This window comes from Chelonia mydas, chromosome 17, assembly GCF_015237465.2.
Source record: "Chelonia mydas isolate rCheMyd1 chromosome 17, rCheMyd1.pri.v2, whole genome shotgun sequence".
Lineage (NCBI taxonomy): Eukaryota > Metazoa > Chordata > Testudines > Cheloniidae > Chelonia > Chelonia mydas.
The window spans coordinates 382,967-395,630 of record NC_051257.2 but is presented as its reverse complement, the minus strand read 5'-3'; the positions used below and the strand labels follow the sequence as shown (position 1 = coordinate 395,630).

General features: G+C 46.3%; 1 protein-coding gene and 1 long non-coding RNA gene across 5 annotated transcripts in view; one reads left to right on the top strand and one right to left on the bottom strand.

Moving 5' to 3' along the window:
- The window catches only part of SLC43A2 (solute carrier family 43 member 2), a 55,346-nt gene that overhangs the window by 35,270 nt on the left and 7,412 nt on the right, over positions 1-12,664 (top strand). For 2 of the 4 annotated variants that reach the window (XM_037880438.2, XM_037880439.2), the window contains exons 10-13: positions 7,383-7,394; positions 8,449-8,587; positions 8,915-9,047; positions 11,200-11,273. In XM_037880438.2, the coding sequence (XP_037736366.1) occupies positions 7,383-7,394; positions 8,449-8,587; positions 8,915-9,047; positions 11,200-11,273 (358 nt within the window). The remainder of the gene's footprint in view (positions 1-7,382; positions 7,395-8,448; positions 8,588-8,914; positions 9,048-11,199; positions 11,274-12,664) is intronic. The other 2 variants (XM_043531468.1, XM_043531469.1) reach the window with 1 other exon arrangement.
- Positions 9,934-12,664, bottom strand: part of LOC122463230 — a 28,243-nt gene continuing 25,512 nt past the window's right edge. The window contains exon 3 of the long non-coding RNA XR_006286394.1: positions 9,934-12,180. This is a non-coding gene — a long non-coding RNA (uncharacterized LOC122463230). The remainder of the gene's footprint in view (positions 12,181-12,664) is intronic.

The window sequence follows — 12,664 nt, the reverse complement described above, 5'->3', positions numbered from 1 at the left end:
CTTAAGGGCATGCGCAGCCTACACAATAGCATAATTTGCCCGTCCCAAAGTAAGCGCACGGGAGCCCCAAAATGGTGAGTAAGCACAGGGTCAAACATGACTGATTGTTTCACAGCTGTACTGTCCTCTGGGTTTCTGTGCCTTGGGGAGAGCCAACAGTGGCAGGGGGCCCCTATACCGAACACTGTCCCCACATTTTCCACAGGAGTTCGTCCTGGAAGATATCTTGCTGCTGAGGGTGACCTGGGAAGCAAGGGAGGGTCTCCTACTGCAATGTGGCTTCTGCCCTGGCCCATATGCAGCTTGCCTGTGTGCAGCAATGGTCTCCCCGCCCCGCACAGCACAGTGGCAGGGACACCTTAGCCTTACTGGGACAAGGACCACAGTGGCTCTCCTGAGAAACCTGTGCAAGCGCATTGCCCAAGTTCTGGATGAGACCTTTGAAGAGATCACTGAGGCCGATTACCACGATGTGAGAGAGCACATCAACGCCCTATTCCACATCGAGGCATGGATGCAGCCCTAACCCTCCTCGCCCCAAGAGCCCACACCGAATAACTTCCTTCCCAAAATAAAAGCCGCTTACCGGGAACCTCCTTTGGTATTTGTCCTTCCCCAAGCACCAGCCGCCACAACTGGCTACCTTCCTCCTGGCTTGAGAACAGTTCCTGGCTACATGCATCTAGGGATGCCAGGGTGTCTTCCTCTGCCTCAGCACCCTCGCTCCTGCTTTGCTCCTCTTTCTCCTCCTGCCTTGTTGAACTGGGCTCTGAAGTGTCCATGGTGGTACTTGGAGTGGAGGTGGGATTGCCCCCAAGTATCGCATCCAGCTCTTTGTAGAAATGGCAGGTTGCAGGGGCAGCACCGGAGTGGCTGTTTGCCTCGTGGGCTTTGCGGTAGGCATTCCGCAACTCCTTCACTTTAATCCTGCACTGCAGTGTGCCCCAGTCATGGCCCCCTTCCATCATGTCCCTTGATATCTGCCCGGAGGTATCGTAATTCCTACGGCTGGAGCGCAGCTGGGACTGGACAGCTTCCTACCCCCCCAAACACTGAGGTCCAGCACCTCGCAATTCCTCCATACTGGGGATTGCCTGGCGCGTGGAGGCATGGTCACCTGGAAAGATTCGCTGAGAGCACTCCACGCCTGGTTGAGCAAACAGGAAGGGGATTTTCAAAATTCCTAGAGAATTTAAAGGGCGAGTCTGATGGTTGGTCACTTGAGGGCAGGGCAGTAGAGTTCAAAGTGATGACCAGAGTGGCTAGAACAGGCATTGTGGGACACTTCTGGAGGCCAGTTAGAGTGCACTAACAGACCAGGGAGTCCACAGTGGCACCGCGGTGCTCCAGTGGGGCGCACCAAACATTATTCCACTCGCCGAGGTGGAATACCAAGAGCGCTCTAGCCACGGAGTCAGAGCGCTCTACGTGCTTTGCCAGTGTGGATGGGTAGTGAGCTAGTGCGCCCGGGGCTCCTTTAATGCGCTCTAACTTGCAAGTGTAGCCAAGCCCTTAAAATCAGAAATGTAGGGCTGGCAGGGATCAGGTGAAGTCATCAAGTCCAACCCCTTGCGTAGTGGCAAGACCAAGCAAATCTAGACCATCCCTGACAGGAGTTTGTCCAACCTGTTCTTAAAAACTTCCAGTGATGGGGATTCTACAACTTCCCTTGGAAGCCTGTTCCAGAGCTTCACTACCCTGAGAGTTAGAAACCTTTTCCTCATAGCTAACCTAAATCTGTCTTGCTGCAGATTAAGTCCATTACTTCCTGTCCTACCTTCCCTGGACATGGAGAACAATTTATCGCAGTCCTCTTTATAACAGCCCTTAACAGTTTTCAAATATGTTATCAGGTCCCCCCTCCATCTTCTTTTCTCAAGACAAAACAGGAACAATTTTTAAAAATCTTTTCCTCATAGGTCAGGTTTTCTAAACCTCTTATCATTTGCGTTCCTCTCCTCTGGACTCTATCCAATTTGTTCACATCTTTCCTAAAGTGTGGCACCCAGAATTGGACACAGTACTCAGTTGAGACCCCGTCAGTGCTGAGTAGAGTGGAACAGTTTACCTCTGTGTCTTACATACGATACTCCTGTTAATACACCGAGAATATTAATCTTTTTTTCACAGCTGCATCGCATTGTTGATTCATAAAAAGAAAAGGAGTACTTGTGGCACCTTAGAGACTAACCAGTTTATTTGAGCATGAGCTTTCGTGAGCTACAGCTCACTTCATCGGATGAAGTGAGCTGTAGCTCACGAAAGCTCATGCTCAAATAAACTGGTTAGTCTCTAAGGTGCCACAAGTACTCCTTTTCTTTTTACGAATACAGACTAACACGGCTGTTACTCTGAAACCTGTCATTGTTGATTCATATTCAGTTTGTGATCCACTCTGACCCTCAGATCCTCTTCAGCAGTACTACCACCTAGCTCGTTATTCCCCATTTTGTAATTGTGCATTTGATTTTTTTCCCCTTCCTAAGTGGAGTATTTTGCACTTGTTTCTATTGAATTCCATCTTGTTGAATTCAGACCAATTCTCCAATTTGTCAAGGTCATTTTGAATTCTAATCCTGTCCTCCAAAGTGTTTACAGTCCCTCCCAGCTTGGTGTCCTTTGCAGATGTTTTAAGCACATCCTCCACTCCATTATTCCAAGTGATTGAATGAAAATATTGAATACTACTGGACCCAGGACTGACCTCTGCAGGACTCCCCTAGATATGCCCTCCCAGTTTGACACTGAACCACTGATAAGTAGTGAACCACTGCTCTTTCAGTATGGTCTTTCAGCAAGTTGTGCACTCACCTTAATTTCATCTAGACCACATTTCCCTAGGTTTTTTTTGTCATGTGGGTTAGGGGAAGGGCTGGACAAAAACATTTATTACTTACCCGTTCCTGCTGCTTTTACATACTGTGGTTTGTTCACAGAACAGACCCTGTAATTGCTCTCAGCTGCACTGAATAACGCAAGGAGAGAGCTGAGTGGCTCAATGGTTGTTCCAAATGTTTTCAGAGTCAAGAGGATGGCATGAACAGGACTGAGTGTAGGGTAGGCAATGGGTGGTCAGATAGGGAGTAAAATCAGTAAGCTACAGTCTGACACTGATACTTCCTGAAAATCCTGCTTCCTGCATAGATTTATGCTGACTCAGACCTGACTCTGAAACCTCCCTGCAGCTGGACAGAGCAGTGGGTTCAAAGCTTCTTATGTTCTAAGAGATAAGAGAGCAAAGATTGGTGCAGTGACCTCTTAAGTGACTTGCATGGTCCTCTTGTCCACACCTGTGGTGTCTAAGGCAGGAAATTTGCCTGTCTGTATCATAAAGTGCCATCTTTTCCATGGTGGTATAGAAGTAATTTTAACTATATTGAGGTAGGTTTCAGAGTAGCAGCCATGTTAGTCTGTGTCCGCAAAAAGAAAAGGACTTGTGGCACCTTAGAGAGACTAACCAATTTATTTGAGCATAAGCTTTCGTGAGCTACAGCTCACTTCATCAGATGCATTCCGATGAAGTGAGCTGTAGCTCACGAAAGCTTATGCTCCAATAAATTTGTTAGTCTCTCTAAGGTGCCACAAGTCCTCCTTTTCTTTATATTGTGGTAGCAATATAGCAACCCAAGGCTCAGTCAGGGGGCTCATTGTGTTGAGTCCTGCACAAGGACAGAGGTGCACATAGTCTCTCCCCTGAGGAGCTCACAGTCTAAGTCCCAGATTTATGAAAGTGTGTGTGTGTGAGAGAGACAATTCCCATGTATGTACAATTATATGCAGCTCTGCCTCCCCCGAAAGACTTGCCATCATTTGCTAAGCCTTTTCTTGTAGGTATTGAGCAGAAGTGAGTTTTGAGAGAGGGCTCCCAGTTTTAATTTATTATTCTATCTGATCCTGCAGTTGCTCCACAGAGAACGGTCTCTCCCTCTCTCCCCTCCCGTAACCAGTCCCCACAGTTGGTCTCTAAATGCTAAGGCTGGAGAGGGTTAGGAGTGATATGGGGGAATGCTCTTGGCGTAGGGTGAACTTCTTGGCCTCTTATTAAAACCCTTGCGAGATGGCTTGAGTCTTTTGGGAGGGTGATACTTCTCCAAACCCTGTCGTCTTAGCTGGAGGAGAATGCTGTGGTGTGGAAGTGTCTGTGGATCCAGTAAGGACACATCTGCTAGCAGTGTGTGTGCTTGAGACTGGAGCTGCAGATTCCTTACTTTGCCCTAATTATGACAAATGCAGTGACTCCTGGCATCATTACTGATACCTGGAGACAGTGTGCCAGGTTCTGACCCCACCTACAAACATTCCTGACCATGGCAGGGATGAGGGGCAGCTGGAGTTCCGCTCTTACTACACAGGGTAGAATAAGGGTTTAAGTTCTCTGCTCAAATGCCTCCAGCATGCCTCATGGGCATTGCACGTGTTTGTATTTCTTTGTGATGGAGACATATAGGAAGGAGGGGACTGAACTTAGTCCTGTTCTGCTCGCAGTTGTGGGCACTTAGTGCTGAAGTGGGCAGTTTCAGATTCTGATCCTTATTCCAGAACTGCACTGGCTCTGATTAATCAGTCCCTCTGTGTCATGCACAAGTCCACAATCACATGAGATGTGGCGAAGTGGCGGGGGGGAAGCATTGGGGAGAAATATTCCCCAGTGACTCACCAGAACTGGGGGCAGCAGAGTTTCCTCCTGAGCCTACGCTCGCTGTTGCACAATGCTGCTTGTAAACTCTTCTCCGTTAGCTGCGGAGTTCTTTATATCTTAGGGTCTGATGTGGAATGAAGCAATTGCTCTGTGAGCTCATATCCTATCTGTGCCTCCCTGTCTGTCCTGGTTGGGTACAGATTTCAGAGTAGCAGCCGTGTTAGTCTGTATTCGCAAAAAGAAAAGGAGGACTTATGGCACCTCAGAGACTAACCAATTTATTTGAGCATAAGCTTTCGTGAGCTACAGCTCGCTTCATCGGATGCATAAAAGTGGAAAATGCAGTGAGGATGTTTTTATACACACAGACCATGAAAAAATGGGTGTTTATCACTTCAAAAGGTTTTCTCCTCCCACCCCACTCTCCTGCTGGTAATAGCTTATCTAAAGTGATCACTCTCCTTACAATGTGTCTGATAATCAAGGTGGGCCATTTCCAGCACAAATCCAGGGTTTAACAAGAACGTCTGAGGAACGGGGGGGGGGGGGGGGGGGGGTAGGAAAAAGCAAGGGGAAATAGGTTACCTTGTATAATGACTTAGCCACTCCCAGTCTCTATTCAAGCCTAAGTTAATTGTATCCAATTTGCAAATGAATTCCAATTCAGCAATCTCTCTCTGGACTCTGGTTTTGAAGTTTTTCTGTTGTAATATCGCAACTTTCATGTCTGTAATCGCATGACCAGAGAGATTGAAGTGTTCTCCGACTGGTTTTTGAATGTTATAATTCTTGACATCTGATTTGTGTCCATTTATTCTTTTACGTAGAGACTGTCCGGTTTGACCAATGTACATGGCAGAGGGGCATTGCTTGCATATGATGGCATATATCACATTGGTAGATGTGCAGGTGAACGAGCCTCTGATAGTGTGGCTGATGTTATTAGGCCCTGTGGTGGTGTCCCCTGAATAGATATGTGGGCACGGTTGGCAACGGGCTTTGTTGCAAGGATAGGTTCCTGGGTTAGTGGTTCTGTTGTGTGGTATGTAGTTGCTGGTGAGTATTTGCTTCAGGTTGGGGGGCTGTCTGTAGGCAAGGACTGGCCTGTCTCCCAAGATTTGTGAGAGTGATGGGTCGTCCTTCAGGATGGGTTGTAGATCCTTGATAATGCGTTGGAGAGGTTTTAGTTGGAGGCTGAAGGTGACGGCTAGTGGCGTTCTGTTATTTTCTTTGTTAGGCCTGTCCTGTAGTAGGTGACTTCTGGGTACTCTTCTGGCTCTGTCAATCTGTTTCTTCACTTCAGCAGGTGGGTATTGTAGTTGTAAGAATGCTTGATAGAGATCTTGTAGGTGTTTGTATCTGTCTGAGGGGTTGGAGCAAATGCGGTTGTATCGTAGAGCTTGGCTGTAGACAATGGACTGTGTGGTGTGGTCTGGGTGAAAGCTGGAGGCAAGTTTGCGGATGACACTAAACTGGGAGGAGTGGTAGATACGCTGGAGGGTAGGGATAGGATACAGAGGGACCTAGACAAATTGGAGGATTGGGCCAAAAGAAATCTGATGAGGTTCAACAAGGACAAGTGCAGAGTCCTGCACTTAGGACGGAAGAATCCAATGCACTGCTACAGACTAGGGACCGAATGGCTGGGCAGCAGTTCTGCAGAGAAGGACCTAGGGGTTACAGTGGAAGAGAAGCTGGATATGAGTCAACAGTGTGCCCTTGTTGCGAAGAAGGACAATGGCATTTTGGGCTGTATAAGTAGGGGCATTGCCAGCAGATCGAGGGACGTGATCATTCCCCTCTATTCAACATTGGTGAGGCCTCATCTGGAGTACTGTGTCCAGTTTTGGGCCCCACACTACAAGAAGGATGTGGAGAAATTGGAGAGAGTCCAGCGAAGCGCAACAAAAATTATTAGGGGTCTGGAACACATGACTTATGAGGAGAGGCTGAGGGAACTGGGATTGTTCAATCTACGGAAGAGAAGAATGAGGGGGGATTTGATAGCTGCTTTTAACTACCTGAAAGGTGGATCCAAAAGGGTGGATCTAGACTCTTCTCGGTGATAGCAGATGACAGGACAAGGAGTAATGGTCTCAAGTTGCAGTGGGGGAGATTTAGGTTGGATATTAGGAAAAACTTTTTCACTAGGAAAGTGGTGAAACACTGGAATGCGTTACCTAGGGAGGTGGTGGAATCCCCTTCCTTAGAAGTTTTTAAGGTCAGGCTTGACAAAGCCCTGGCTGGGATGATTAGTTGGGGATGGGGATTGGTCCTGCTCTGGGCAGGGGGTTGGATTAGATAACCTCCAGAGGTCCCTTCCAACTCTGATATTCTATGATTCTGTGTAGGTAGGAATAGCGGTCAGTAGGTTTCCGGTATAGGGTGGTGTTTATGTGACCATTGCTTATTAGCACCGTAGTGTCCAGTAATTAGATAAGCTATTACCAGCAGGAGAGTGGGGTGGGGGGAGAAAACCTTTTGAAGTGATAAACACCCATTTTTTCATGGTCTGTGTGTATAAAAACATCCTCACTGCATTTTCCACTTTTATGCATCTGATGAAGTGAGCTGTAGCTCAGGAAAGCTTATGCTCAAATAAATTGGTTAGTCTCTAAGGTGCCACAAGTACTCTTTTTCTTTCTGGTGGGTATAGTAGGCTTCTGGGGTTTCTGCTGCTAATCTTTTTGCTTTTCCATATTTGCTCTCTTGTTGCTGCTGCTTTGTTGCTTTGCTGATGCAGTGATGGATACAGGTAAGCTGGGTGTTTTTTTTAGCACATTTCTAACATTCCCTTCCTTCCTGTATTTCAGTGATGCTTGGCTGCACGGTGTGTCTAACAAACATGTAGATACAGTGCTGTTAAGTGTTTCTTTGGGGGACCCTGCAGTAACAGCACTGAGGGTCCAGACTCCCGTGAGTGACTGCTGACCACTGGCTGTTAAAACTCTTCCTTTCTCCAAACCCATCCCTGATCCTAGTCTGTGCGTGGCTAACAAACAGTGATAGGTAGGGAGGAAATTACCAGTCTCTGCTGATTACTCTTCTGACAGTTAGCCCTTAGTGAGAAGATACCCTTGGGCCCTTCCCTTGCTAGGAATCCTACTTCCTCCCCTGCTCCTCCCACCTTCCTCTCCCTCAGCAAAACAAGCCCCCTCCCTAAGCACGCAGCAGGCAGCTAGCTTTTTCATTCTGGCCTGTCTTCCAAAAAACATGATTACCTTCCCACACTGGGTCCTCCCTGCCCTGATGACTTCCTCTACTAGTTCTTAGCATGAGGGCAGAATTGGAAACCAGCAGCAGAGGGAGGCATAGCTAGAACCCCAGGGCAAGGGAGGGGAGAAGATTCCTAGCTGGAGGTTAACAGGCAGGGGAAGACTTACTCCTCCTCAGAGCAGGGTCAGCAGACTCTTAGCAGTCAGAAGCCTCTCTGCACTCTGCTGGATATAGTGCCACTCTTTGGCCACTGCTCTATCCTGTAAATTAGCCAGTTTCCAGGTACCATCCTCCTGGGAACTAGCTACTGTTAGTTGTTACTGCTTCTTGGAAATTATGAAAAATATCATCCTGGCTAGAGTGGACAAGTGTGGCATTCCATTGTAACACACTTTTTTGGCTGCTGGGCTACTGTTGATCTGGGATTCTGAGCAGTAAATAGGACAACACCATCATCCCCTTAGTCTGAGGCTAGCAATGACTGTCCTTAGTGGATAAAATGACCAGTCGTTATGAAACGGGATCTGCTGCTGTTTTCTGTTACTGCTGAGTCCCATTGGGGTACTTTGACATGTCGTCTCTTTTCTCTGCAGTGAGCCTCTATACCTCTGTTTTTGGGGTGTTGCAGCTGCTCTGCTTGATGACTGCCCCCATGATTGGATACATCATGGACTGGAAGCTGAAGGAGTGTGATGATGGCTCAAAAGAGGCTGACGAGAGTGATGTTAATCAGTAGGTAGCACATATTGCAGGGTCCAATCTGATATCTTTAATTGACCCAATTAAACTAAACAGATCTAATTCTGTTGTAAACTGATGAATATGAGTCCATATAGGGATTTGCACCAATTAAACTAAACTGATTGCCATAAATTATTTTAGTTAAATGATGCAACTTCTGTTTGTAGATGAGGCTGGAGTCTCAGGTACAGGCCAAGACTCAGGTATGCCAATGTGGGGATTTTGGTTTCTTGTATCCTCTAACTTCTCAGGTTCCTAGTTGAGAGTTCTAGTTGCTGCTGCACTGCCTGTGTGATATATTCCTTGCTTTCCCTCCAGAGATGGTAAAAAAAAGAAAAAACGTGATCGCCAGATTCAGAAGATTTCCAATGCCACAAGAGCTTTTGTGTTCACCAACATACTACTAGTTGGATTTGGAATTACCTGTCTCATTCCTAACCTGCCTTTGCAGGTGGGTATTTCAGAAAAGGAGTTTTGTACTGGAGGATTCCTAGCATAGGCGCCGACTCTGTGGGTGCTTCAGGGCTGGAGTACCATGGAGAAAAATTAGTGAGTGCTTAGCACCCACTGGCAGCCAAGCTCCTCTGTCTCCCCCACCGCCAGCCCTCCCAGCGTCTCCTGCCCACCACGATCAGCTGTTTTTGCAGCGAGCAGGTCAGCTGGGGTGGGGGGGAGAGCGGGGTCAGGACACATGAGGGGGAGGGGAAGAGGTGGAGTAGGGGCTTGGGGGAAGGGGTGGAGGGAGGGTAGAGGGGAAGTCAGTGCCTATGGTTCCTGGGCTAAATGTGCAATGAAACAATAGGGACAGGCTAAGACAAACTGGGTCCCCCTTGGCTCTGCGGCCAGACTCCCCATGCCATGGCTACACTATGGCTCTACCTCTATGTGGTGGGTTGGTTGGCTCTTCCAGTAGAGCCATGATGCAGCACTGGCCACCACATTCAAAAATCCTGAGTCAGACTCAAAAACTAGAAGGCAAATAAACAGACCCCCAGTGTTTACTACTTGTAACTCTGTTTTAAACCAGTCTACTAGCTTTTCTTACTAACCACAAAAACTAGAAACTTACTTTTATATTTAAATGAAATTTGAGACTCTCCATAATCATCTGAGTCCAGAAGCTGGAGCTTTAGGAAAACTCATGACTAAAATCACTATAGTTGGCGACACTGGGGAGGGGGTTGGTAATGGCAGAGATGCATCTCCAAGCAGAGTCCTCTGCTGGGCTAGTCTTGGCAGGGTCCCCCAGAGCAGTGAGATTCAGAGATAATCCAGTTAAAGGTATTGGGGCAGTTAATACCTTTTAGAATTACTGTTGCTTTAGGTGCTCTGCAGGCTCAGGCAGATGTCACTGAGTTGGTCTGTACTGTGTTCATGTTTTCAGGCCTTTATAGTCCTCATACTTGCAAATAAACACACACTTTCATATAAAATAAATAAACCCTGAGATTTAGGCCTAGAGCACCAACTCTTGTCAGTAGTGCCTTTTATTAATCCAAGTCTGAGCTACAGATAAGCAGGAGGTTCCTAGAAAATCTGTAAAGTTTTGATACCTGCACAGACTCCACAGTTCAAGTCGTGGGCCAAATGTTGTCCTCAGTTACACCCTTTAGTGTCAGTGGGGTTATACATATGTAAATGTTTGGCCTGTGGTATGCACCTGGAAGAGGCATGAGACATCAGGAGACAGGACTTTGATGACCTCTCGAGTTTCCATCCAACCCTACGTTTCTATAGCACAAAATGCACTGGGAGGATGCCAGCTGCTCCTCTCCTCACCTCCCCTCGCACACACTGAATGCTTTTTTATTTTTCTCTCAAAGCTGTTAGAGAGGATCAAGCTGGAAGTGAGTGAATAAAGCTAAGGAGAGAGCAGGCATGCAGATCTGTCTGCTCTGTTGAAATTTGGCATTTCCAGTAACGGAAGAACCTGAACCATTGTAAAACCCGAGGATACACTTTCAGAACAGCAACCTCCCTTCTGCAGACAGACTGAAGTGTGGGATATACTCATTGGCAGAAAGGGGAACTGTAACTGGGAACAAATTCCAGGCAGAGTTAGGAACTTGGGGTGAAAGCATTCTAGGGTACAAACATGATAATGTTAACAGAAGATTAGGGCGTGGTGTCCTGTTTCTTAGTGTTGGGGAGAGGGTACTGACTTGCTGGACCACAGTTCTGACTAAAGAGAAGAGGAAGAAAGATCTTAATTGTAAGTGGCATTCAGCCATGAGGAGTACCAGAAGGCTGATCTAAAGCCCATTGAAGTAGATAGGATCAGGCCATGTTAGCTAGCTAGATCCGAGAGTGTAATCCATATGCTTCTATTATATGGAACCTTTAAACCAGATTGCTCTTCTGCTGCAATTGTCAACATCTCAGCTGACATGTAACAATTTTCAAGAGAAAAAGATAAGTCAGGTTCAGAAAGCGCAATGTGCCATCATCTCAAACTGTCTGTCTCTTCTTGCGCTGACCCTAGTGTGTGAGGGAGCTTCGTTTCTGGAGCTGCTTAGGCCTGTCCAGGAACTGGAGGAGCAGCAGGTGCAGAGGTGGAGTGGTGGTTTTGGACTGCTATTCAGCATTTTTTCTGCTTCTTTCAGATCCTTTCCTTCATTTTGCACACAATTGTGAGAGGATTCATTCACTCAGCAGTGGGAGGCCTCTATGCAGCTGTGTAAGTCTAACCTTGCTCATATACAGCACATGACTGGCCTGAGGGTTTGCTTACTCAAAGAGCCAGGGTGGAAGGGACACATGATGGTGAGATCCTGCTGTCAGAGGGAACAACCGAGTCCACTTATGGCTTACTCTGGGTCACCATAGGACTTGGCAGCAGGACTGCCGTGTCCATTACTTTCCTTGCTTGTGCCTAATGCTGACCTGTAGTTACTTATTGCAGTGAAACAAGCACAGATATGCTTAATGTGGACCTCAGGTGCAATTCGTCCTAAACTGGCTTTACCATCATATGGGTTAAAAAGCTTGAAAACTTTAGCTAACTCGCCCTAATTATGAGTAGATACAGGTACATGTCTTGATGAAATATTGGTCAGGGCACTCTGACTTCTGGAGCACATAGCTCCGGTCTCAGAGCAGACTAGCTGTTTCTAGACATGTATCAGTTTGTCAGAGCATTGCTCAAAATAAACACATAGTTAATGAGGCCTACACACCTTTACCCAGTAGCGTGGATCATCCATTCTGTATCCAACGTATACAAGTTCTCAATATATATACATCAGTGTTCTCTTCCAAAACTAAAAAAAACTTATGTAACAATGGGAAGATCCATTTCCTCTGACCTGAACTCTTGGACTGAGAGACAAAAAGATCAATAACTTTTGCTATAGATAGGTTTTTTTTTTTTTTTTTTAAAAAAAACCTAACTGCCTGGACTCAAAAATCCATTAGTAAATCTATCTGGGGCTTTGCTTGCAGAGGTCTTCCTCTTTAAGTTCCATGGTAGCTTTTAACAAAGATGTGGAGTCCTTTGCTGTGTTGATACCTGTCAGTGTAGATAGCAGTCCACTTGTCCATTGCAACTTCTGAAACGTCCTGGTTTAAACGGTTTTCTCTCGAACCTGATTTAAAAAAAAAAAAAAAGATGTTGAAGTTTTGTCCAACCCCACCTCTTTTTCTAAGAGTCAAATTAAAAAATGGCACAACCGTGGAAAAACAAAGACATTAACCTGTCCCAAGACTTGATTTTCGTAAGTAATATCTACTACTCAACAACTTTCCAATCAACAATATAGTTGAATTTGACAGAGGATCAGAGTTTGTTTCTAAATAAGAAAACGTGTCTGGCACATACTAACCTATTGTACAGGGTTTTGGTGATTTCCAGAGTGAGTTAGTTGTTGTGCCCAGATGAGCTGTGGGAATGAAACTGATGGCCCAGCCCCAGATGTTGGCTCAGATGGATGTACCATTTGAAGAAGCCCCTACGAAAACCTATTGTTTTCACCCTTTTTTGTTTCCTTTGCTTACTGAGAAGCGCTCCAAACTGGCCTGTGCTGACAATGGCACTATGTTTAATCTGCAATTTTGTGTGTTTAAAAAAAA